Source organism: Parasteatoda tepidariorum, chromosome 2, assembly GCF_982258835.1.
Source record: "Parasteatoda tepidariorum strain Cologne lab strain chromosome 2, Ptep-v5.0, whole genome shotgun sequence".
Taxonomy (NCBI): domain Eukaryota; kingdom Metazoa; phylum Arthropoda; class Arachnida; order Araneae; family Theridiidae; genus Parasteatoda; species Parasteatoda tepidariorum.
Window position 1 is genome coordinate 241479 of NC_141756.1, and position 25397 is coordinate 266875.

The window sequence follows — 25397 nt, forward strand, 5'->3', positions numbered from 1 at the left end:
AAGGTGCCAAATAAAAACCTTGTTTCGTTAAATAGGGAGAATTCAGTATTTCTTTAGATTTTTAGGTTATAATAATTTAGGATAGGTTTCCAGCCATTTAAAGATTTTTTTTCCTTGTTTAAATTGGCGGAAACAAATGTGGATGCTAATGTTTTTTGACGTGAACTTCGCAAATAATAAAATAATTAAAATATATTTCATACTTACAGAAACAACATTTTTTAAATGAACTAAAAAATAGAAAACAGTTTTATTTTTATTTGATCAGAGACGCAAAACTTTCATAATAAAATAGGGGGAGACTAAAAATGCTCCGTGATGATTTTATAAAAAAGGGGATGCGTTGGGGAGTGCACTGGCTAGTGAGGATAATTTTGAATACTAGAGTTCACAGATACGAAAGATTATAAAGTTGTGAAAAGGGAGAGTAAAGAGTAAAGAGCCAAAGAACTATTTTCAATTATTTTGGATGATCTTAAACCAATATTTAAATATTTTAAATGACTTTCTTATGCTCTTTATTAACATTAAAATAATTGTCATAACCGATTTGTTTCAAATAAAATTGAGCGAGTTCTTTCCAAACTTGACGGGTGAATTACTTCTTGTAAATTTCACTAAAACGATAAATAAATTGGTCTTTATGTGTAAAATACCCTCTTTACAATTGCCAAAACTTGCTACAATCCTATTCTGCAATCACAATAATTAAGAAAATTTGGTACTAGCCACTGGCCAGTTGCAGTATTTTTTAAGACAATCATGTTTTAAGACATGTAGCCACTTTTTCAAAAATTTAAAGCTTTATGCGAGTAAACAAAAAGCAGTTGATATTAAATAATACATTTCTTTTGATATTAAATAATGCAGTCACACCTTTTGTGCTTAACTATTGCGTAGAAAACAGTACGAAATGTTTTGACTTCATAGTAATGGCTGGTTATTTATGTCTAATGAGTTAAACATATTAAAACCGATCGTGGTTTTTGTAATCAAGCAGTGGAGGGTAATTGTCAGAATGTACTTCGACCCGACACTCCAACAGATGGAGACCAACGAGGGCTGCCCAAAAAATTTCTGGAAAACCACACCAAACCGATGGTCCAGAAGTTCCAGCATCGGGACTGCCGTTTCAATAAATTCCACCCTCAAGAAAACATCATTTGCTTAATTTCCATTGCTGCTCTTGAGCCTTTGATTCATAAATCCAATCGCATAGCTCTGTTGAGGTGGTGCAAGGCATGTCAAAATTGAACCGTAGATGAATGGAAACAGGTTCTCTAGAGTGATGAATCAAGGTTCAATCTGAAAAAGGGCCTGGGTTTCACGCATACCTGGAGAACACGAGCGATTATATTTCAAAGTAGCCGCGTCACGCTATTGGTCGAAAATGACATCACTACCTGGGGAAAGAAAAATCGTATGACGTCGTCTGGCATTGCAGCGATTTTGTAAAATTCTGCCTTTAAATAAGTTATTTTTTGATTTTCTTTGTTTCTATTTAATAATTTGTAATTGATTTTATTACAGTCTCAAGATATATAACTACATTATTTTTGAATAACTTTTCAGTCTAATATTTCATGATCTACGTCCTCACTAACCCTGTCTAGCTGAGGTTTTGCAAAGCACGTCCAAATTGGACCGTAGATGAGGGAAAATTTGATGAATTCTGTTGTAAAATTGAACGCCGATGAGTTCTCTAGAGTGATAAATCCATCTCTGACATTGGGATGGCATTGTCTGGGTTTGGCCAGGAGAACGCCTTGTGTCAAAATGCATTGTACCTGCAGTAATATTTGACGAAGGTGGAATTACAGTGTGAGGATGTCTTTCGTGATATGGACCTTTGATCCTAACTCATCGTAAGCTAAACGCCTACTCCTATTGCACTATTCCAGACAACAATGCGCTTCCTGCAATTTTACGGGTTGGGTCACTATTACTTCCAGGATGACATTTGTCATGCTGCGAGGTTGACCATGGATTAGTTTAAGGACAATTGGATAAACTGGCCTGTCCAGAACCTAAATTCTATAGAAAACCTCTAGGGCTATTTAGATCGTTGGATACAGCAACCGTCAATAATCGGAAAAAGAACTTGCATGTCTTCTCCAACCGAGTGGGAGGACATACCACTGCACATCATCCAAACACTTGCTAAAAGCCGGAAAGTTAAGCCGATTAATTGCTTCATGTGGGGCACAACCTCCTCCACTTGTACTACCAACTATGTGAAAGCTCTTTTATCATATGCGTAAATTACTTATTGGCAGATAGTGTATTTGATTGAACTGTGGTCAGTAGTGACAGATCTAATTTTGACCCATACTCTCAGCTGCAATCTTCTTTATAGAAGCAAGCTTTAAAGAAGCAAGACCTTTTCTTGCCTGAAATATTTCTGAGTACTAACTTCCAGTTACAAATCTGAGCTTTAAACATTTTTGAAAATTTTTCAAACAAATATGGAAAGTGACATAATCTGTAATTATTACAATCATAACCATAACCAGACTATTTGAAGACAATAGATGCATTTAAATGACGAAAGTTGTTTAGTCTTATGAAATATTAAACTGCTGTTTGCAGAAAATGCAACACCATGAAAGAATCATCAGAATCAAATGAAATTTAATGCAGAAACGACTTGTACTGATACAAATAAATGATGAAATTTTCAAAACAAAAGAAACAAATTAAGCGTCCGAAATCAGTATTTGGTGCAGCCACCACGCGCTGCAATAAGTGCTGCTATACGACGTGGCATGGAGTCAAACAGATGTTGAATATCTGCTTGAGGAAGAGAATTCCATATCGCTTGTATGCGCAACCAAAGTTCGTCTTTGGAAACTGCAGGACGCGGATCACGAGTGAGACGCCGACCAACCATATCCCACACGTGCTCAATAGGCGACATATCCGGCGAATAAGCAGGCCAAGGAAGAAGTTGCATGCGTTGTGCTGAACAGAAGTCTCTAACAGTCCGCGCAACATGTGGGCGTGCATTATCCTGCTGAAAGATAGCTCCAGGGATGCCTTGAAGGAAAGGAACGACTTCGGGCTGTAGCACTTCACGGACGTATCTGTTGCTATTGAGATTACCCTCAATTCGTATCAAATTGGATCGTCCATGATACGAAATCGCACCCCAGACCATAACTCCGGGTGTTCGACCACTATGTCGTTCAATAATACACTCAGGAAGGCAGCGTTGACCGGCATAACGTCTAACACGAACACGGCCATCATGGGTACACAAATTGAAGCGTGATTCATCTGAAAAGACAACTTGGTGCCAATCAGCTCGCCAGTCTCTGTGCTCAAGAGCCCACTGCCGACGCAGCCGTCGATGATCCGCCGTGAGGGGAATCCTGTATAATGGCACCCTTGCACGCAATCCACGGCGCAGCAGACGACGACGAATTGACGAAGCCGACAATTGTACACCTGTAGCAGTAGACCAATGTGCTGCCAGCTGCCTGGAGGAAGCTGTGCGATCATTCACCGCCATGCGGAGCAGGTGTCGATCATCGCGCTCTGACGTCACCTTCTGTCGTCCAGTGCCTGTTTTTCGAGTTGTTCGGTGCTCGTCGGTCCACTGCTTCCAAACTCGCATCACTGTGGAACTGTTCCGCTGCATACGAGCTGCTATTGCGCGATAGGAAAATCCTCCTTCTCGAAGGCCGATTATCCTCCCTCGTTCAAACTCCGTAAGTTGCTTGAATTTCTTATTCTTCCGTCGTGGAGGCATACTCAGGTCTCACTAAACGTTTGCCACTAACAAATAATCATAGACTATTTTCAACGTCCCGCTACAGCACTTTATTTATACGCTTTCAGCATCAATTCAGAGGGCGCTGCGCGCGCCACGCACGCGCGATGGCTCTGAAACTTTATTAATTTGCATAATATCCTATAATTGACATTTGCTGCGAATTTCATTTGATTCTGATGATTCCTTCATGGTGTTGCATTTTCTACAAACAGCAGTTTAGTTTAAAAACAAACATGTAATCCCCCCCGAATACTATAACGATTCACTGTAACGATATTCCGGGTTTATCTTATACATATAAACAACATCGAGTCTTAAGGGTTTATCCAAAAATTTTAAATTTAAGAAAATTGAATGAAAATAAATTCAATTATTGCGAAGTGTGACAAAGATGTGAAACACGATTAACTTAAACGTCCCATCTTATTCATACTCTGATCAAAGTAGCAATAAGATGAATATTTAGAAATACTTTCTTTGAGATCATGTATACTACGGTTTTTGGTATAACTACTGTTAGTTTCGGTCAAACATTTTACGATGCAAGTAGCTGCCGTAATATCTCGCAATTCGTTATAAGTATTTAGAAAGTTTTTGCCCTGTTCTTCTTTGTACATCTTTCATGAATGAATTTTTAAATTCCATCGAAGCAAAGATGTATAATCTTTTCATTTCAGAATTCTTGCATCTTCTTTTTTCAAAACAACTTCATCACCACATAAAAAACAATATTTATTTAAGTAACTTGATCTTTCTCTCCCTTTCCCTCCCCCCCCCCTCTCTTTTTTATTTATTTTTTTAATGGGATGAAATAATGTTTTACATGTTTTCATAGTGTTTTACTCTTTGCGACCTTATGACAACTCTCAGCTCTGCCAAGAACTATTACTAATTTTTGATGGGAAAAAACTTGTTTTTTTTGTCGTCCTTTGAGTTTGGTTAAAAATTTGAAAACTTTAATTTTTGACTTGCACAAATTATTTGGATTTGTAATTAAAATGAATCCTTAGTTATTTTCTCAGTTTAAAAGGGATAGTGGAGAGGAAATTTTTGATTAATTTTTATTAGCTTTCATTGAGAAAATTTAAATGTTGAAAAGACAATGCGCATTTACAGTGAATTAATGAACTCGATTTGAAGTTCAGAAGCTTGATACAAACTATACTTAAAACATTGCTTTTCCTTATTTCATACGAAGTAGATTTCTTTTAATTTGCAATGGCTTAAAAATGAGTGAGATTATTTAATTATAATGTCTTGAGTACACGATTTAATCATGCTAAAAGTATGTTTGATGTTTTTAATCAAAAAAAAACTTTTATACCCTCTGTTTAATTTTGTTTTTAAAACAATTTAGCATGATTTTTAAGCATTCCACTTTTCTTCTATTATTAAAGTGTTTCATGAATTTGATTTTTTTTAAATTTCCTTATTACAAAAAATATTTTGTTGTTTATAAGACAACCAATCATTGATAGTGTAACATTCAAAATTTTTCAAATCTGGAAAAACATTATTCCTCGGAATTTTCATCATCGCATTTTGAAGTTTCTACATAAAGAATCGGTGTCTTCCTGAAACTCTAAAGTCAAAATGCGTCATTTTATATTTTGATAACAATTCATAATCAAACTATTTAAATGAATAATTTGTGAAATAAATTCGATGAATGTTTTGCATTGCACTTTATTTCTTTATAAATGTCTCCCTTCCCCCCTTCTTCTAAAGTGATTATAAAACACTTTTAAGTGAGAGAAAAAATTATTTTTCTTAAACATAAAAGAAAAAAGATCTCACCCGGAGTGTCCGATGACCGTGCTGGTAGACTCATCACCGCAATCTGTTCCAAACCCCATCCCCTTCCTTTACTTGTCCGAGAGACGAAAGGGCGGGGCTGATTTACCTGGCACGCGACTTATTGCTCTTATTTTTTTACTTTTTTTATTTTTTTGCATCATCTTTATCACGTGACAGGAAATGTTTTTCGTTTGCATTGTGTTGAGGGAGACACATCCTCCCCTCTCTCTCTCTCCATCTTTCAAGAAAATTAACAGTTGATTGTCAAGAAACAAGCGTCTGCACAATATCTCATTCATGAGTTTTAAAAAATATATTTTCAAAGGGAATTAGGAAAATTTTTTAATCATATTTTCTTGTCTCGAAAATTTTGCACTTTTTATATGCTGTGAAATGTTCTATCCAGTATAATATAGTATACATACAATATTATTTTTACTTTTAGTTTTTATCTCCCTCCCCCCTCTATCATCTCAATTTTCAAATATGCATGGTTTGCGGCAAACTTTGATGATAGAAAAGATGTTTTTCAGCAAGAGTTTATGTCATCTAAAATTTGGATTGAGAAAATGAAATGAAATAAGGAGAGAATTAAGTGAGGATTTTTAAAGATAAACGAAATCATGCAAATCATTGCATTAAACAAACTGTATTATTAACCTTGAACCCTTTCAACTATCAGATGATTTTAGTTGCTTCATTGAAGATTTAAAAAAATTTCGTTATAAGATTCCGTTTCGAAATTATGTTTCATTGTTATGAATTATGTTATCATATATATTTTTCAAAATAATTTTGTTGTTTGTTTAGAGTTTTGTTTATAAAGGAAATTTTTTAAATGTTTAAGCTGTGATTTGCCTCTTCGTGCTTTAGTGAGATAAGAAATTTAATAAAAAATGATGAGTATCGTTGAAACAATGAGATCGGAACTCGGTCTCACTAACTGAATACATATTTCCCTCTTAAGATATTATATAATATTTTACGAACGTAGCATAAATATACAATAGAATTCATTAAAAGATATTGACTTAGATTTTTAAAGTTTGATTGTTAATTAGGAATCTTAATGATAGTTATTGTAACACTTTAAATATAAATGTTTTGTTAATTTGATTGAGATACACATTTTAAAGATTTTTCATTGATTTCTTAATGCTAGTAGAAGTGATAGAATATCCTTGCTACTTATTGGAAAACTAAACAAAGTAAACACTTCTTATTTTCGTTGAAAGAATATATCCCCTTTTCACAAACACACGCATCTGACATTTTTACATTCTAAATAATATTTAATCTTTTTATAGAAAAGAGTAAGAAAAAAATAATTCTTGGAAAAATTAGTGGATCTAGAGTGAAGAAAAATAATAAATGTACAAAAAGTATTGTAATTCGGCAGCTGAGAACGAATGATAAAACAAATGTAAAACATTTTGATTCTCCAGTTGATTCACATCTTTAAGTCACTAATCAAGAAAATTTCGGGAATTTTGAGTCAAATAACCAAAGAAATGGTTCTTCGGATGACAATAAGCGATTTTCCAAGGTTTCTCAATCGGAGAAAAAAAATTTATTCAAATGGAAATTTTATTGCTAGTGGTGCAACTAACGGTGTTCAAATTTTTCGCAACAAATGCCCTTCTCAACAAATCTCTTAATCTTCTAAAACAACATTTGTTCTCATAAATTGGACCTGATTTTCATGAATTTCATCAACCAATCCATGATATGCAAGACTTTCTTTAATTAAAATAGATTTTGTGTAATTTCAGATGCGCATGGCTTAGAAACAAATAAAGCATATTCTTCATATACTGTTTGCTTGTAAAGTTTTTCCGATGAGTATCACTAGCAATTCATATTTACAATAGATTTTTTACATTACTTTCCCATAAACTGTGATCTAAGCGAAAATTTTAACATAAAAATGTTACGCTTAATTGTTTAATTTGCTACATCTACAGACAACAGAATTTATCTTTTGTATCTCTGGTGCCGCAAAAAAAAACATACTTTTCTCTTTTATTGCTTTTGCATCAATAACACCATTTCATCAATAATATTTACTTGAATGATGTTTGCAGTTAGGTAAAAATAGCACTGAATTGCATAAACTCAAATAAATGTTTAAAACTGAATAATTACATTTTAAGAAAATTGGAGCTAACTGGAAAGAGTTAGCCACGTCGTTGAAACATATTATAACTTTTTATCATTTTAGATAATGATTATTTTAACAAATAAATCACTGATATTAAAGCAATAAGATAAAAATTAAAGAAGTGAGACCAGTTATGGCTGAATACTTTTATTTATTTAATTTTTTTCAAAGGGGCCTAAAAAATTTTAAATGGTGGATGGCAACGAAAATGTATTGATTATGTTTAAATTGATTTTTAAAGGAATGATTCTCATTGAAGTTTAATAATAAAAAAATATTTTTTCCTAATGCTTTAAATGTTTTTTAGTTTAGGAATGAAATGATAGCTCGAGGGTTGCTGTTTTTTTCATTCTTGTAAATTCATTTATTTAAATAAAAATAAAAAAACAGTCTTCATTACACGGTTGTACTAAAACTGAGTTAGAGAAATAAATTTCTCAACAAATATTAAGAATAAATCTTATGTGTGTGTTTTATGGGTGTTATGTATTAATATACATTTAAGGAGTGATTTCCACTGAAGTACGTGATGGACATCTTAAAATATTCATAGACTAGAATTTTTTTTTTAAAAGAGTTCCCCTGATGCGTGATTGAAAACTATTTACAGAGAACAAAATTATTGAAGCGAATCACACGGATATTATCTTTCATTGACAATTGTGGTGCATTCCCGCGGGCAATCCCGGTTGAGTCTTCATTCATTCATTATTCACCCTCTCAGCAAATGACCTTTAAGTATGTTTTTTATTTCAGAGGAAGTCAGTTTCTACAGCCAGAAAAACGAAATTTAAAATAATGAATAACAGTTAGGTATACAGGAAATCAATATTAAACTCTCAATGATGTAAATCATTCTTTAAGAAAACATCTTATAGGTGTTGGAAACAACAAGTTTTTCAATTATTACTCAATTTAATATTATTCGATGATTAAAAGTCGTCTTAAAAACTCAGCAGGAATTGTCAGACACGCAAAACTGAACTATCAACCTAAAATATTTACGGAAAACTAACCAGAAATGAGTGCACTATTATCAGACGATAATCTTGTGGTGGAGAACTTAAAAAACCTCTTTTCTCCTAAAAGGTTGATTCGAGTATTAAATGTTTAACCTTAACGACAACATGATTTCACACACCGTTCGTGAGGATAAAGAGTGTTATGGTTTCTTCTTTTATTATGTGTATTTATTAAAATTCTTACTTTCGATACTAAAATATGATTTTCATTTTTCAATGCCCTTAATTAGGATGTTTCAAATCTGAAATTGCTTTTACTCGGAAAGCAACAGATTTTTGTTTCAGAGTGCTATTTTTAGTATAATTTATTTTTGTCTGAATGTAAAAGTTTATAAAGGACGTATACGTTTTAATACATATTTATACACTTGTATCACTTCTTGGAAAATAAAACTTGAGACAAAAAAACAAAGACCCTAACGTATTGCAACATAGACTGATATGTAATAAAGCCTTCTTCCTACGTCACACAGAAGTAGGGACGCTTAGTATTCCCTCTAGTGAATATTAAAAAAAAGTCCCTTATATTAATATACTATTAAATTGCATGAAAACTATAGCTTGTAGAGAGAATCGTATTTCGTATTTCAAATTTCAGCAGCGCGAAAATATCGTAAGATCCGTTCAAAAAACTTATGAGACAGGACAAAAATGTTCCCCGCTACTAATGACTGGTCATTTTATAGGAATTGATTCACTTTTTCGTGATGACATGCTTTATTTTGTATATTTATTAGCAAAATATGCATAATTATTTATCAAATTTGTCATTAAGAGTCAACCTTCTTTGAATCTGCTCAGGATTAAAAAACTCACCACAGCACCACAGCTTATCAGAAAATAATACTAAACTTGATAAAAAACAAAATCAATCCACAGCATACCATATTTTACTACACTTGTTCCGTGGAGTTATTTATTCGCCCATTATCAATTAATAAAAAAAGGCAAATAAAAAGTGATTAATAAACTATGTACTGAAAAGCATATTTATTCATAATATAAAAACACTTTTTTATCAAAAATGATGGATAATAATAGTCCAAAGTTACAATTCAGAGGTAAGTTAAAGATGTACTTTTTTACTGAACAATTAAGTATTTTGAAATACCACTGCATTGAAAATTATACCACAGTTTTGCCAAAATTTGCTAAGAAATTTCGACTGCACTGTTAGAAATTTCTCGGGAAAAATGGTTAAATAACAATTTATTGAATGGTTATTTTACCATATTTAATCAAAAAAGTCAAATAACCATAAATAAAATGGCAATAAAACTGTTTATTAACTGCTTTCTCCTAATACGGTTAAGCAACCAGAATTTTATCGCACCAACTAGAACCACCTAATGAAGCTGCTTAGTTCTCCGCAACTGCAACTTTTGTTTAGTATCATAGCCGAGCGGGCATATCTGTCAACCTCATAACCGGCAGAACTGGAGTTCGAGTGCTATTGTTGACACCACAATGTCTCCCTTTAACACATGAAGAATTTCCAGTGTCCGGCACTCTCCAATGCCTTACGAAAAGCCGAGCTCCCATGAAAAATTAATTATTTTTTTTTTTACGTTTTTGAAAAACGCTAGTTGCAAATAGTTCAAAAAACATATAGTTTTGTATTCATGGTTTTATAACCATACATTTTGTAAATAGTTTCAAAACCATGAAGGAAAAAAAATTTCTTCACCGTAAACTTTGCGGTTAAGCGGAGGGACAGACAGCTGCCAGTTATTTTTCCATAATTTTAGAATGAAAATTTTAACAGTGTGGTGAATATCAGAAATATTCCATTTTTTCATTACTTAACCCATGTTCACACCAGTCCACCTCTCCGATACATGTCTACCAAATGAATTCAGCATTTTTTAACTCCTTTAGACAGGCCGTTTGGTTTGTTGAACTAACTTTATAGAACTTATTTTTTATTAACTTTACTAAACTTCTCTTTCCTCACACAACTGTTTTAAATTTATAAATGCTCGAACAAAGATGTTTTCCGATCATGCTTCTTATTCTTGTGAAATATGATAAACAAATGTTCTACAAATTTTATTGCTTTCTTACCTTAACTAACACAGAAGAGGATCACTCGAAAGGAATCTTGTTATTCCGGTTATTACCTCCTCGAAAAGAATTTCAATTTTGTAAATTTTCAAATAATATTCATGCACTAATTTGAAACCGAATAGAATCCACTTATAACAATTTAGTTAATCGGTTTAAAAGCATGAAATTATAACAAAAAAAATGATTTTAAAAACAAAAGGAATTTTTAATAAAAATATCGACGTGCTATTCTAGAATCTGTGAGAAATCTTGACAAAAAAAATTTTTTTTTAATCTATATTATTACATTCTTCGAGAAAATTTTAATTTTTTTTCTTTCCCAGTTACGAGTGTTTGTTGAAAAGACCTAAGCAATAAATAAGGACGACTTTTATTTTTTTTTAAACAGGTTATCTGTATAATATAGCATGTGACAGAGAGCTGTAGAGTCGGTAATTAAAAATGTTTGACTCCGGACTTTTCTGAGAGCTCAAACTCCATTAAAATTTTCGCAGAATCTTCTAAAAGTATTAATACTGTTACTTCACTTCAATTCATACATGCAATGCATGAGTAGAATGAAAGGTATTTAAAATCCCCTTTCACAAATTACTAAAAATTTAAATATTGCAAAAGCATAAGAAATATCTCACACGCATATTTATAAACAAGAAGATACTTTAGGAAATATTCTAGAACTATTTTAAATGATTCCGAACAGTTTCGCATATTTTTTTAATTAAATAAATTTAACTTTGGAATTTATAAGTTCAAAATAAAGAGAAAACATGGAAAATATTAAAGAACAATGAAAAAAAGAGCAACAGAAAAAAGTAATTTAAAAATAATACCTATTTCATAAAAATCCGGGGGGAAAATGTATAATCTTTTCATCAGCTCACACGAAAAGGAGTGCTTTCTAATATTGTATCAATATAGCCAAAGCAAAATATATCAATACAATAGTGTGAGGAGCACTAAAAAAAGGGATTATTTTTTTTATTTTTCTCTCTTTTCATTGTTCTGCAATTTTTCCATGTTTTCTCTACATTTTGAACTTATTTAATGAGTTCTAGTTACTTGCTTATGTGCAGTAAATAAAACTTATTGTTTTTCTTAATTTTCTTCATTTTTTTCTTCTTGTCCTTTTTGTATTTATTTATTGTGCTATAGATATATAGATATATATATATATATATATATGTAAGTTCAAAACGAAGAATAAAACAAAGAAAAATAATAGACATATGAAAAAGGGGGGGAAATAATAAGTAAAAAATAACAAACAACAGTTTATTAAAAATAATAATAAATAATTAAAAAATTAAAAAAAAAAAAAAACAACAAATCATGAAATGTTAATTAAAAAACCGGAAAAAAAAGGATATAATCTTTTCTTCAGCCCACACGATTATATCCGCAAAACAGAGTGCTTTCTGATATTGTATCAATAAAGCCAAAGCTAAATAAATTAATACAATAAAGTGAGGAGCACTCAAAAAAAATTTTTAAAAAATAACAACAAATGAAATAGATCACAAAAAGTACAAATAAGTAAAAATAACAGGTAAAAACAGATAATAAAATAAAATAAAAAGAAAAAACATTAAAAAGGGGAGACTATAAAGCGAGCAGCAAAATCAGTTCAACTTACATGGACGGATATTTTTCAAGAATGATTTAAAAATGTTTTCGCAGAAAGATTGCCAGATTACAAAATATGAAAACAAAAGATGAAAACAAAAGCGCAAATTGAGTGTAACAAGAGGGTTATAAAGTGTCGTTCTTACTGCACTGTTGAAGTGATTTGTTATTCTGAGTTTTGATTTGTTAGTTACCAAGGATGGGCCCGAAATGGATGTGCGCAAGGTAATATTATACTGGATAATTTTAAAAATTGATCATAAATAGTTTTAGAAGATAGATGTTTATTTAAGAAAAAGTATAAAATAGAAAAGAGAAGCATAAATTGCCTGTTTTGCAGATAATTTTAGCCGCGGATTTGCACGATATGGATTAGTACATAGAAAAATTATTTAAATTATCGAAGAAAAAATTCTTTCAATAGATAATTTTGACACGGATTTGCCCGAAATGGATTTGCACATGGAAAAATTAACAAAGAAAAAACCCAAGTAGATAATTTTAGCCACGGATTTGCCCGAAATGGATTTGCACATGGAAAATTGTATAAATTAATAAAGAAATTTTTAGCAAACAATTTTATCCACGGATTTGCCCGTAATGGATTTGCACATGGAAAAACTGTATAGATTAACAAAGAAAATTATTTAGTAAAGGAATTTTTAGTAAATAATTCTAACCACGGATTTGCCCGAAATGGATTTGCACATGGAAAAATTATACAAATTAACAAAGAAATAATTTTGGCAATGGATTTACCTGAAATGGATTTGCACATGGGAAAATCATAAAAATTAACAAAAAAATGTTTAATAAATATATCCACCAAAATATACGATTAATTCAATGATTTTATATAAAATTTTATTACATTAGTTGGGTATCCATTGTTTTTTATCAGATTTTGAAAGAGTTTATCGATTTGTTTTTTGGATAAATAAATATTACTACATATTCTTTTAATTCTGTTCATTTCATTAAAAGTGGTATTTAAATAGATGCTCCTAGAAACATTAGAATTCCAAGTAACTAGTTTATTAATATTAAAATTAAAATCATTTCTTTTATCGTATAAATCAACAAAGCAGATATTTTCAACTTTCATAATACCCAAATCCAAAAAATTGAAATTAATGTTATCATCATGATTACGAAGTAAGATTAATTAAACTGAATCTTAATCTGTTTGCTCGTCATCTAGCTAAGAATGACTTGTCTTATTTCTCGAGGTTAAATTCAATACTCTCGGTAAATAAGGAAAAGCTTAGGAATTATGAAGATGGCTTGAAAAAACTCCATTTTGAATTTGAACGCAGATTTCAAGATTTCAGTGCCATTCAAACAGAATTAGATATTTTTACCATGCTTTTCAACGTTATTGTGAAACAGTGAGGTCGGACTTGCGGCTTGAATTAATTGAGTTGCAATCTAACAAACACCTTAAGCAGTTGTTTCTAAATGTACTAAAGTTTGAGTTTTACAAATCTTTACCAAAAGTTAGTTTCCAAAATTTAATCTCATGCCCAGAAAATCAGTGCTATGTTTCCTTCATCTTATGTATGTGAACAAGTATTTTCAACTATGAACCTTAGGAAAAAAAATCGTTTTAGAAGTACACTAATAGACAAGCATTTAGCCTCGTTCCTTAAAATAAGCACATCTCACTTCGAACCTCAATATAAGGAAATAAATCGCAATTTCATTCATCTCATTAAATATCTGAATTAAAACTTGTATATCGTATTTATTTTTTTTTAGAAGTTTTTACTTTGCCTACCAAACTTTTTTTTCTCGATTTTTGGTCCTCGACCAAAAAAGTTTGCCCATACCTGCTGTATACAGAACCTGGATTCGCCTAAAAAGACGACGTCGTGCCATTCCTGCGTCCAGGTTCGTCGCTAATCACGCCATTGAAGGCCCTCCTACCTGTGATGCAGCGTCAAGGGTTGCCGAAGCCATGGTAGCCGTGCTGACTGCCCGTGATGTTACAAGCGTCGTCGAACTGTTCGTGAAGACACTTGTCTCGAAAATGACCCCATTTGTTGACTCAGGATTCCTGACGTAGTTGTACGATCCCTTAAGGCCATGTGGATATCATGTCTGTCTTCTCAGCTGTTAGAGATGGGGAGCGGCTGAGATCATGCACGGCGTTCCATTTGACTGTCATGAACCCATCGATTCCATATTCCACTAACAGGCATGGGATTTTGACCAACGCGAGCAGCAATACTTCGGTATGATAAACCGCAATCCCGGTAGGCCACAATTCGACCTCGATTAAACTCAGACACTGGCTGGTAGCCATTTCTTCTTCTCACACAAGACATAAAAAACTTTTTTACCCAAGAACAACGCTCAAATTCAATTTCTGCATGAGAAACGCCCTGCCAAATATCTTCTTTTATACATATTGTAGGCGTCGAGTGGAGGTCTTAGGCAGGGAAAGAGGGAACAAAATTTATATATATATATATATATATATATATATATATATATATATATATATATATATATATATATATATATATATATATATATATATATATATATATATATATATATATATATATATATATATATATATATATATATACATATATATATAACGTCGTTGTCGAGTGGAAGCATTAAATTTGTTTCTTCGTTAAGAGGAATCATATTTCTCCTTGAAAGAGGCGAGGTGAGAACAAATTATTGACGTTAAAATTCAGAGGCAAAATCAACGCTTTTCGGAAGGAAGGGATGGCGTTTCAAATCGAAAACTTTTTAACGTCTATCAGGAGTCCGATGTAGTTTTTCTTTTTAGTCCAACGGGGGTGAATAATATTGAAGCTCAGCTCTCTAGCTTTATCGGTCGCCTTCAGAACGTAGACAAAACAGGCAGCATACACAAAAGGAAAGTCGATGATCTTCAGGACAAATTCCACTGGGCGTAGGTATCATTTATATAAACAAAAAGTTTGATGATTGAAACATTTATTTTGTTGAAGATACTGGATGAATTATTAATTGCCATGAGTTGCAGAAGAATTTGACTAATAAATTTTCAACTGTCCATATGAATGAGATATTCCATATTTTTGATGTACCCTCCAATTTCAAATGCGATATTACATATCTTTGATGTACCATACCCTCTTCCCAACCGTTCAATCCTGGCGACTTATAACGTCGTTGCCGAGTGGATGGATTAAAACAGGTCTTAGGCAGGGAAGGAGGGTGCAAAATTTATTTATTAATTTTAAGACAGAGCAGTCATGAGAGTGTGTGTACGAAAAGTTGTGCTCCTTGGTTATATGTTTGGGAAAATCTTGCAAAATAAAATCCGTAAATGTCTCTATTTAGGGAAAAGAGGGAAATCCTTAGAAATTGTAATTGGTTTATCAAATGGGTCGAGAGTTTCCCACAGAGAGCAAAAGGAAAAATGTCCTGCTTTTTATTAAATGCATGCTTGAGCCAAAAATAGATTTAAGAACAGGATGTGGCTTTCAAAATTGTGAGAAAGTATATATATATATATATATATATATATATATATATATATATATATATATATATATATATATATATATATATATATATATATATATATATATATATATATATGAGAGCGAGAGAAAGATAGGAAATCAATTAAACCAATTAAACCCTCTTATACTTTAAGATAGTGTGTTTGAGGCATTTAAGAGTCTTTCTTTAACCGGAGAAGGAAAGCGTTGAATGGGGGTGGGAGTGATGTTTTATTCGTGAGCCAGACTCAGCGGTAATCTTTCTAATTTTGTATTAATCTGTAATAATTAATAAACATCATTAATTATGCGGACTTTGATAATTTTATGAAATCTTTTAAAAATTATTTTGATCACTGATCTAGAGACAGAGTTGCGGATATTAATCTCAGCTATGGAAAACAAAGCGGGGCAGACTAATGAATAAAAGAGACATGGGTGTGGCTATCTCTCTCAGAGATAGAAAGAAGCAGATGTGCATGAATCACAACAAGAATCTCTTCTTTTTTCCTGCTAGGGCGGACACACAAATGGAGTATGTTTCCAGAAAGAAAAGAAATAATTAAGAAAAATAAAATATTTTATAGATGTCCCACTTCTTTTAATAATGAAATTCGAGTATCGGCATTCATTGTTTAGATTTCAACCCTACCAGAGATTCGATATGTATTTTCAACATTTCTTTCTCTTTTGGTGTATTCCCAATTAATCCCGTGTCAACACACTTTCTTCTTTTTTTGTTGTCAGTAATACATTAATGCTTAAGGGTTTAAATAATGACGACATTTTTTCCCACAAAAATATTTATGTAATTTCAAGTTTTTAAAGACAAGAATTTCGTTTATTGTATTTCGTAGGAAATGAAAGAAAAAGAATAATCCGACTTGAATTCTAACATTGATTTTTGTCAACAGTGAATAAAATGACTTCGAAATCCTAATTATTTCCTAAAATCCCCCTTAACATACTTGAAGTGGACAACAGTTTTTATACGCAAGTTAATTTATTATTATATTTTCTCTTCTTTCTGACAGAAACCCTCCCTCGAGATGACTCGATGTAACGACTGATTTAATAATTCGCTAACTTTTAAATTTTATGTCTCCGTCGAAATGTGACATATTCTTATTTTTTTATATATAATTTAGTTGATTAGACAAGACAGAGCATGTCAGTCAGTCATTATTCAACAGTCACTGAGAAATTCTTATAAAGTGATTCTTATTTTGAGTAGTTATGTAAAAAAAACTGCAAAACATATTGAGATTTTAAAATAAGCCATTGCTTGTAACTGCAACTTGACTTTCCCTTATTTCTCTGCTTAAATAAAAAGTGTTCAAAATTGTTTTTAAAAAGACACAAATATGTGGCGATATCTGGTTGATTTGCAATACTAAATATTGAAATGTATGTGATGAAATAAATGTCTACAATACAATTTTTAAGCACTTCAAAGTAAAAGGATGAAAAGAAAAATTAAGTTGAAAAAAGCAAAGGGAAAAAAAGCAAATGTTACTTCAAAGAGACACGCATATCATTTTGTAGAAATTTCTAATGTAAAGGAGACAGAAATTTCATTGAATGTTTCTCCTGTGTTGGCATTTTGTCTAATGATGATTTTTTTAATGAATTATTTTCCTTGTTCAAAGATAGGGGAGAAAGAAAATTCACAAAGCAAGTTGCAGATGAAGCTCTATACTTATTTTTGAAATATTTCATCATCCAATTTTTCTCCTCTTGAGTCATGACAGCATTAAAACTCTGTTCATGGAAAAAGATTATCCAATACTTAAGTGGTAAAAACAATATTTAAAAATGAAAATAAATTTTTAGATTCCAAAAACTGATCGCACTATGGATGTTATCGAATTTCGTTTATAAATTTACCATTTCGAAGTGGAACATATTATGGAATTGAAAATATTTCCAAAGTTAAAGAACGAAGAGAAAGAGGAGTGGTGAGATTTTTAGTGGTTACAGTTAATTAAATGAGACCAACGGTGTAGGGTGTGGTTCACTTTAATTCTTCTCTCTGAAAATCGATGGTTGCTTGAATAATTCAGATGAGGGATTAAACACATCCTTCCTTCTCCTCTTCCGATTCTCAAGGCCATTTCTTGAGACATTCTTCAGTCTGCTAAAGGGACAATTCCATTTTAAGTTTTTAAGGTGAGAATCTCTCCATATTGTCATATGTTCTTAAAATTAAATTTTAATATTTCCCACTAACTGAATGTAATAAATATAGTTTTGCTTTCAAATTTATAAACGGATAAAAAATAAAAGATAGGAGAATAAAAGTATGCATATAAATGTATATCTGAAATGAATAATTTTCGAGCTATAGAAACGAAGTCAGCCTTAATTTTAAGTGCAGCTTGAATCTACGTGAACGATTTTTTTTCCTTCCACGGATTTCCAAGTTTTTTTCCCGGCTGTGAAATCCTTGTTTAAAAAACAATTTTTGTGAATTTTTGTAAATATCAAAAAAAACTGTGGTCTTAAAGGAAAAACGTTTGTATAAAATACACTACCACATCACACTACCACAAATATACAAAACCACACACTAAAATATTTTATTAAAAAAAAATTAGATATTTTTGCAGGATAAATATTTTAACTATAAGGCACTGAAAAGGAAGGGACAAAGTCTTAAAAAGTTTGTTCATCACTGATTTTGCAAAACACTTAAAAAGTCTTGAAATCTCACATAAAAGTTCGGTATACAAAATAAACTGCACCAAAGTCCCTGCAAAATGGCGTAAAATGTTATTAAAATTCACTTTTTCCAAGTGCTTTAGCAAAAAGATTATATTTCTCCATTTTTGCTGGATTTGAAACAAAAACCTGGAGAATTTCGGGCGATAAAAAATTATAAGTTAACTAGGTACACCATATTTTCCGTTTTAAGGAATGATTTTCTCCTTTCTAATACACTAGGAAAAAGTAGTTTAAAAAAGTTTATATTATTTCATTATTAATTTAATTTCATTTTTATATCCATGAGTTTGTTTCTGTCAGAAACTTGGAAATTGTAGAATTTTCAAATGGGTGATATTGTTGGCAATAATTTGACTAATTAGTCGTATCTTCACTCGTGTTATGCTCACCACTATGTAAAAATAAAGTTCAAGGTTATGAATTTTATTTTTTCCTGAAGGAGTGGCATGCATCTTGAATAACTTATTACTTTTCAATTAAGGGGAGGGATGTATACAACTAAACTTATTATTTCTTCGTTCCAATGATTCCAAAATGTCCAGTGCATTGAAAATCGTTTCCGGAAGCAACCGCATTTCGCACATAAGTCTGAAATATCTTAACATCATTGCTCTTGTTGTTTTTTAAAGTCAGGCTTGCTCTGTACTTGTTTATTCATTTCTATCATGATGTAATTTCATCGGAAGTTCTGTACAACAGTACACATTTTACTTGACTATCACAAAGTAAACAACCTTTTCCATAATCTTGTTCAAATAAAACTTATTCACTTGCTGCCAGGCCATCTTGCACTGTGTCTCAAATGCTTGCTATTTAGTCACACATTTAGTTATAAGGTTTTTGCTGATTGGTCATTTATCCTGGTAAACAAGACGATTGATTATCAGCATGGAAAGGCTTTTACTGCGACAGTGTGGAATCCGGGAAGTTATCCGCTGCCAAAAGTGAACGATGTGTTTGTACTCTGCCCTACTGTGATACTTGGCGAGTTCTTTAATACAAAGTTTGATCCAGGACACGATACAGTATCTGGCAGAAATAAAAGTTACCGCACATTCATTAAAAGATTAAATGGATTCCTTTTGCTTTTGAAATGTAAACAATAGTTTATAAATGATATATAAAGGGTAAACTTACCCCATTTCTTGGGTTCTTTGACGCTAGGGCCTGTAAAAGCTTTCTTGACAAATAATAAACTATCTGAAAAACATTTATATATTTAATAACATAAGTAAATTACAAAAAATATGCCACTAGTTGATGACTGTTTTCAATGAGTGATAACAACAACTCCTATCGCGCATGCGTTAGGAAAGTTCTGTTCGGTTACGATTGCATTTCCGACAAATTAAATTTCCTTCTTCCAGCTTCTCTGTCTTTTCAGTGATTATAGTTGGAATAAGGTCATTCTCTTGGATAGAATAATTTTTTCGCCATCCTCTCAAATTTTCCAGACAATAATAATTCCTTCGATTGTTCCACAAAAATTTCACAGTCTTCAATTATGTCGAAACTGGAGAGACAATTTTTTTATTTTATTTTATAACCATCGTTGAACAGCCGACCCAATTTCATGGGTTTACGACTACTTACGTTCAACTCCGTAGCCTTGTAATTTTGAACCAATCCAGAAGACAAGGAAACTCCTGGATCAGTACCCCCAGAGGTATTGATTTGTTGTGGGAACATGGAGGACTTTGAGACTCGACAGATTTAACGTGCATCAGTCACCATTTACTACACGGGGAGTCTTCGGCCGGCGAGGATCGAACCCACGACCTCTTGGATATGGGCCCAGCGCCCTACCGACTAGGCTATCCCGGCCCTCTGGAGAGACAATTATCAACATAAAAGGTGTCCTGTAATAACAAAGCAGTGTCCTTCAATTGAGGTGGAGCCTTCGCTAAGTGGTGTTTAAGAATAGCGCTTAACAAAAATGGACTACAGGTGAGTCCAAAAACAACCCTGCAGTGTCTGTAAATTTTCAGTTTATTCAAATCACCGTCTATAATCCAGAGAAATCTTAAATAGTTCCTATCTTCTTTAGACACACTGATCTGTATAAAGGCCTGTTTAATATACCCGGTTGCCGCAAATTTTTTCATGCGGAAACGAGTTAAAACAGTGGGAATAAGTTCTAGAAAATCAGGCCCTTTGCAAAGGCAATCATTCAAAGTGGTTGAATTCTTCGTTCGTGCTGAAGCATCGAAAACGGGTCTTATTTTTGTCGTTGATGAATTTTTAATTACAGCTCTGTGGGGAAGGAAATGTCCAGGCAGAACCTCATTATCCATATTCACTTCCTCAATAATTCCTTCCTTCAATCCAGCCAGCAAGACGTCTAGATAAGCTTCTAGGATGTGAGCTGCTTTCAATCTGTTGATTGTTGTTCGCAATCTTCTTTCTGCTAATTCTCTCCCTTCAGAAAGTGCAGGGTGTAGCTGAAGCCAAGGTAACTTCACTTCATACCTACCTTCATTGTTAAATTTTAGATTGCTTTGAAAATGTTCATAAGCAGCCTGGTATAGCTCAATTTTCGTTTGACTTTCGACTGGATCTGCAATTCCTATTCTTTCTAAACTCCGCATGTCTGGTAGGCTGATGTCACTAGTGAGTAAGGATATGATTAACAAACAGGATTCCGAAACAGGAAAAGGGTGTGGAATTTTCCCCGTGATTGTCCAGCCCAGGTGAGTGCCAACTGCAATAGGCCCTAAATTCTGAGTTTTACCGTTTAACAGCTTCCCAGCAACGTCTGCTCCTATCAGTAGCTGAATCTCAGAATCGACTGCGCAAGAGGAACGATAATCCAAAGCAGTTAAATTTATTCCTCCTTTCCGAAATTCTTTCATCCATGGTCCATGAGGAGTTTTCCTTATGTCACCGCATATCTTTTCTTGTTCTAATACTTCGAAATTACAATTGTAAGTTTCATCCAAACTAGTTAAATATACTCTAAAACAGCGATGCATTTGCTGCGGAGATTCAAGGCCACCAAATAAGCTATGTATTATCGGAAGTTCTCCTAAACTCTCATAGTTCATCAATTTTACAGTCTTTGCACTAATATAGGAATGCTAGCTACCTGTATCAATCAGGCCCCGTATAAGATGCCTAGTATTTTTAGCTCTAAGATATACCTGTAAAGTTTGTAACAATACACTATTTTTATTCGACTGAATTGCTAGTATTTGATCTTTCGAATATTTATCTGGTTTAGGGGTATCTGCTACTTTGGATTCATTGGACAAATTTGGACACATTATTGTACAGTGAAATTTACAGCAACAAAAACACTTCATTTTACAATAACACTTTTTAGAAACATGACCCTATTTTAAACATTTGAAACAGCAACCAGATTTCCTATCTAGCTCTCGTCTTTCATCTAAACTCATATTTTTTACTTTATTCCAATCTGAAGAATAGTGTTTTTTAGCAAAAAAATACACTTTCTTTCAAAATTATCATTTGTATTTAACAGTCCTGAAGCAGTAGAAATATCATATTTGTTTTCATTAAAATTACGCTTATAATATTTCTTATGTGTTTCTTTTTCATAATCAAATGTATTTTAGGAATAGCTAATCTTTGTTCTCCTTCTACTTCTGATTTCAAAAATTCCAAGAGAAGAGTTAATTTATTTACTTTCCCCTCTTCCTTATTTTTTACTGAAAGAGAACTAATATGGCACTCCCATATTTTCAAAATATCATCTGACAAACAGCTTTCTACCAGTGGGTACTGCATTGCTGCATATTTGTCCGAAGTAACTCCTAACGTACCTAAGGCTCTTAAGTACACTTCGATTTTATCATAAAGTTTAACCAAATTGCATTTATTATGATCCAAAACTAAACTCAGCAGTTCTCTTACGTCTACTTCAATAAAAAGTTCATCTTTCCCAAAACGCGCTTTTATGCATTCAATTTGTCAATTTTTAAGCAAAAAACTGAAGAAAACTATTTCTATAAATCAAGGTAAGTTCTACTTACCCCGTTCTCCAGGACTGCCACTGTTATTGGAGGTAATAAATGTCAATTTGTAAGGTCATAAAGGACTATAACATGTTTTATAGACAATCACTTTAATAATAACGGAATTAGATAACACAAACAGAAAGAATAAACAATGGACAATTACAGTCAATTTTTTTTTTCATTTTAATGCATTCAGAATCCCTCAAAACCCCCAGAAAACATTTTTTTACTTTTCTAAGAAGGCTATTTATTTAGTTATTTTCAATCAAAAAACGCTTACTTTCGTTTTCGCCTGAAACGGGGAGTCACGTGATTATTCACGAACTGACGTCACACGTGTCCATATGCCGTTCACTTACAATAGCCGTGCTGTGAAAACCAATGCGTTCTTGCTTTCGTTTAAATTTTCTAATTAAATCCAACCATTTTAGATGGTCTAAAGCCATCTGTATAAAAAATTGCGCCTAATATCGCTTAATAAAAATGTGGATTTGATATAACGTATTTTTATAATGTTAAATTTCAGTGGTACCCACTGAAACATTGTTAATACTTGACGGAATTTTGTAGCTCGGAATATTTAAGATTTTTTAGTTCAATAAAAAAAGTGCATGGTATTGCTTATAAATGATGCGTTATAAATACAAAAAAAATTCGTTCTTTCATTTTTAAACTATAATCTTAATTTTAATGTATACTTCAAGTTCATTTGGAAGATTTATTTTCATCTTAAGTGAAAGAAATGTTGGATCAATTTCTTATGTAGAATAAATAGTTTTAGATTTTAAAATGTAGGACAGCTTAAGTTATTGATAATTTTTATCTATTTATTCTAGCGTGAATTCAAAGCATGTAATTGTATTCATAGCAGTAGCGTCTTAAAAAACTTGTGATCCCAGCAAAACTTTAAATTCATATATATTGTATATATATATATATATATATATATATATATATATATATATATATATATATATATATATATATATATATATATATATATATATATATATATATATATATATATATATATATATATATATATATATTCCTGCAGATTTTATTAACTTTACTTTAATTGCCTTAATCTATGTTATAAGAGTATTTGAAATCAAGCATATGCATTTATTTAGTTCTTTATTGCAGAAATAAGAATAAAATTTTATAAATGCAAATAAAAATAATTTTTCGCTATAGCAAAGTTCCTATTTACTCAAAGAATAAAAGTATTGAGAAAAATATCAACATTACTGTTTATTTTTTAATTATTTAATAAATAATAAAGAATGTGCATTAGAATTTCTTTCCATTTTGTATAAGTTAATTTTTTATTTTTGTTCTCTAGCTTTAGTGAAACAAAAACTTCCAGCTTAATGATATTCGCTGAAATTTTGTGGATAAATAAGTTAATTAGATATGGATAAATGAGAAATTAAGTGAAATTTTAAGTATAACTAGATAATGGTGATGATGATGGTCAGATATATTTCAATGGACTAGATTCTTGAAAGTGTTGATACGTTTTCGGCTATACCGTATGCATAACCTGAGATTTTTTTAAATTATTTTTTATTAAATTATTTTTAATTAAAAATGTATAATGTATTAATTTTACTATTTTAGAATTCTTCATTGCAAGCACTGACAAATAGCTTTTCAAAAATAAGGAGAGAAATTAACAATAACCATACTTTATTAATACTATATTGCAGAAAAAGGAATTAAAATTTACAAATTTAAAAATAAAAGTAATTTCGAACTGTAACGGAATTCCTATTTAAGCTAGGAATAATAAATATAAGCGTTAATGTGCATTTAAATACTTAATACATAGTGAAACAGACAAAAAAAGATGACATAAACTGCATTAGTAAGTATTTACTTAAAAAGAAAATCCTTCAACTCTAGTAATAAATAAATTAATTAAAGAAGCAACATTAAATTACATTATTTGAATTTTTGATCATTAGCACATAGATTGTAACGATGATGGACTGATATTTTTCAATGGACTAGATTTATGAAAATACTGATTTGTTTCAATGCAATAACGAATTATAAAATCATCCATCCTATATCAAAATGTATAAAATTTCTATCCAATCTGCGACTTATTTTAATTAAGTAATTAGGTTGTAATGAAGCATTAATTTAATTTAAAAGTAAGTGGAATGAAATAGTATTTTCTATGAACTTTAACACTACTGATTTCAACCGAAATGAAATGTTGATTCGCTGTATAGAGCTACATAATCATTTCTTCAGATATTTTAATGATAAATAACAACGTTTGAAGTTTTAAAATATTTCTTTCATTTTGTACACACTCTCAGAACCGTAAATTTAATTCACAAAATTTCTACTGATAATTTACAAAGGATGTTCATACGGTATACGTGATATCAAAACTAAAAGAGCATTGAAATAGCCTTAGCGGATGGAGACGGCACGTTTCCCTTCGGCACATTTGACGTCATAACCAATCAGGGGTCGTTTTTGGTTGCATCACTTACGGAGGCCTTTTGGGGCAATTTAAATGTTTAATAACTAAATAAATTAATATTTGCCGAAAAAAACAATCAGATTTTCGGTTTCAGGGGAGAATTTCCAATAAGTTAGGTATGAAAATAAAAAAAATTATGATATGCTGTAATTGTCCATTAAGCTTCAATCATTTACGGAGCTAAAAAAGCTCGTTCGACATCATCGACATCTTAACATCAACTAACTAATAATAAG

At 31.7% G+C, this 25397-nt stretch overlaps 2 protein-coding genes across 3 annotated transcripts in view; both read right to left on the reverse strand.

The window, feature by feature from the left end:
- LOC107454094 (uncharacterized) overlaps positions 1–25397 on the reverse strand; it is a 68481-nt gene that overhangs the window by 37303 nt on the left and 5781 nt on the right. The window contains exon 1 of one of the 2 annotated variants that reach the window (XM_016071151.4): positions 5573–5679. The exons of the other annotated variant lie outside the window; for it this stretch is intronic. The gene's annotated coding sequence lies outside the window, so the exon portion shown is untranslated. Of the gene's footprint in view, positions 1–5572; positions 5680–25397 lie in introns of those variants that run through there. 2 annotated transcript variants of the gene reach the window in all.
- LOC107454079 (uncharacterized) lies at positions 20493–21722 on the reverse strand. Its single transcript, XM_016071132.1, has one exon. The coding sequence runs from the start codon at positions 21720–21722 to the stop codon at positions 20493–20495; it is 1230 nt and encodes a 409-aa protein (XP_015926618.1).

Bases quoted from the DNA above. Each gene is read 5' to 3' on its own strand.
- LOC107454079 (XM_016071132.1), bottom strand. From the start codon at position 21,722: ATGAACTATGAGAGTTTAGGAGAACTTCCGATAATACATAGCTTATTT.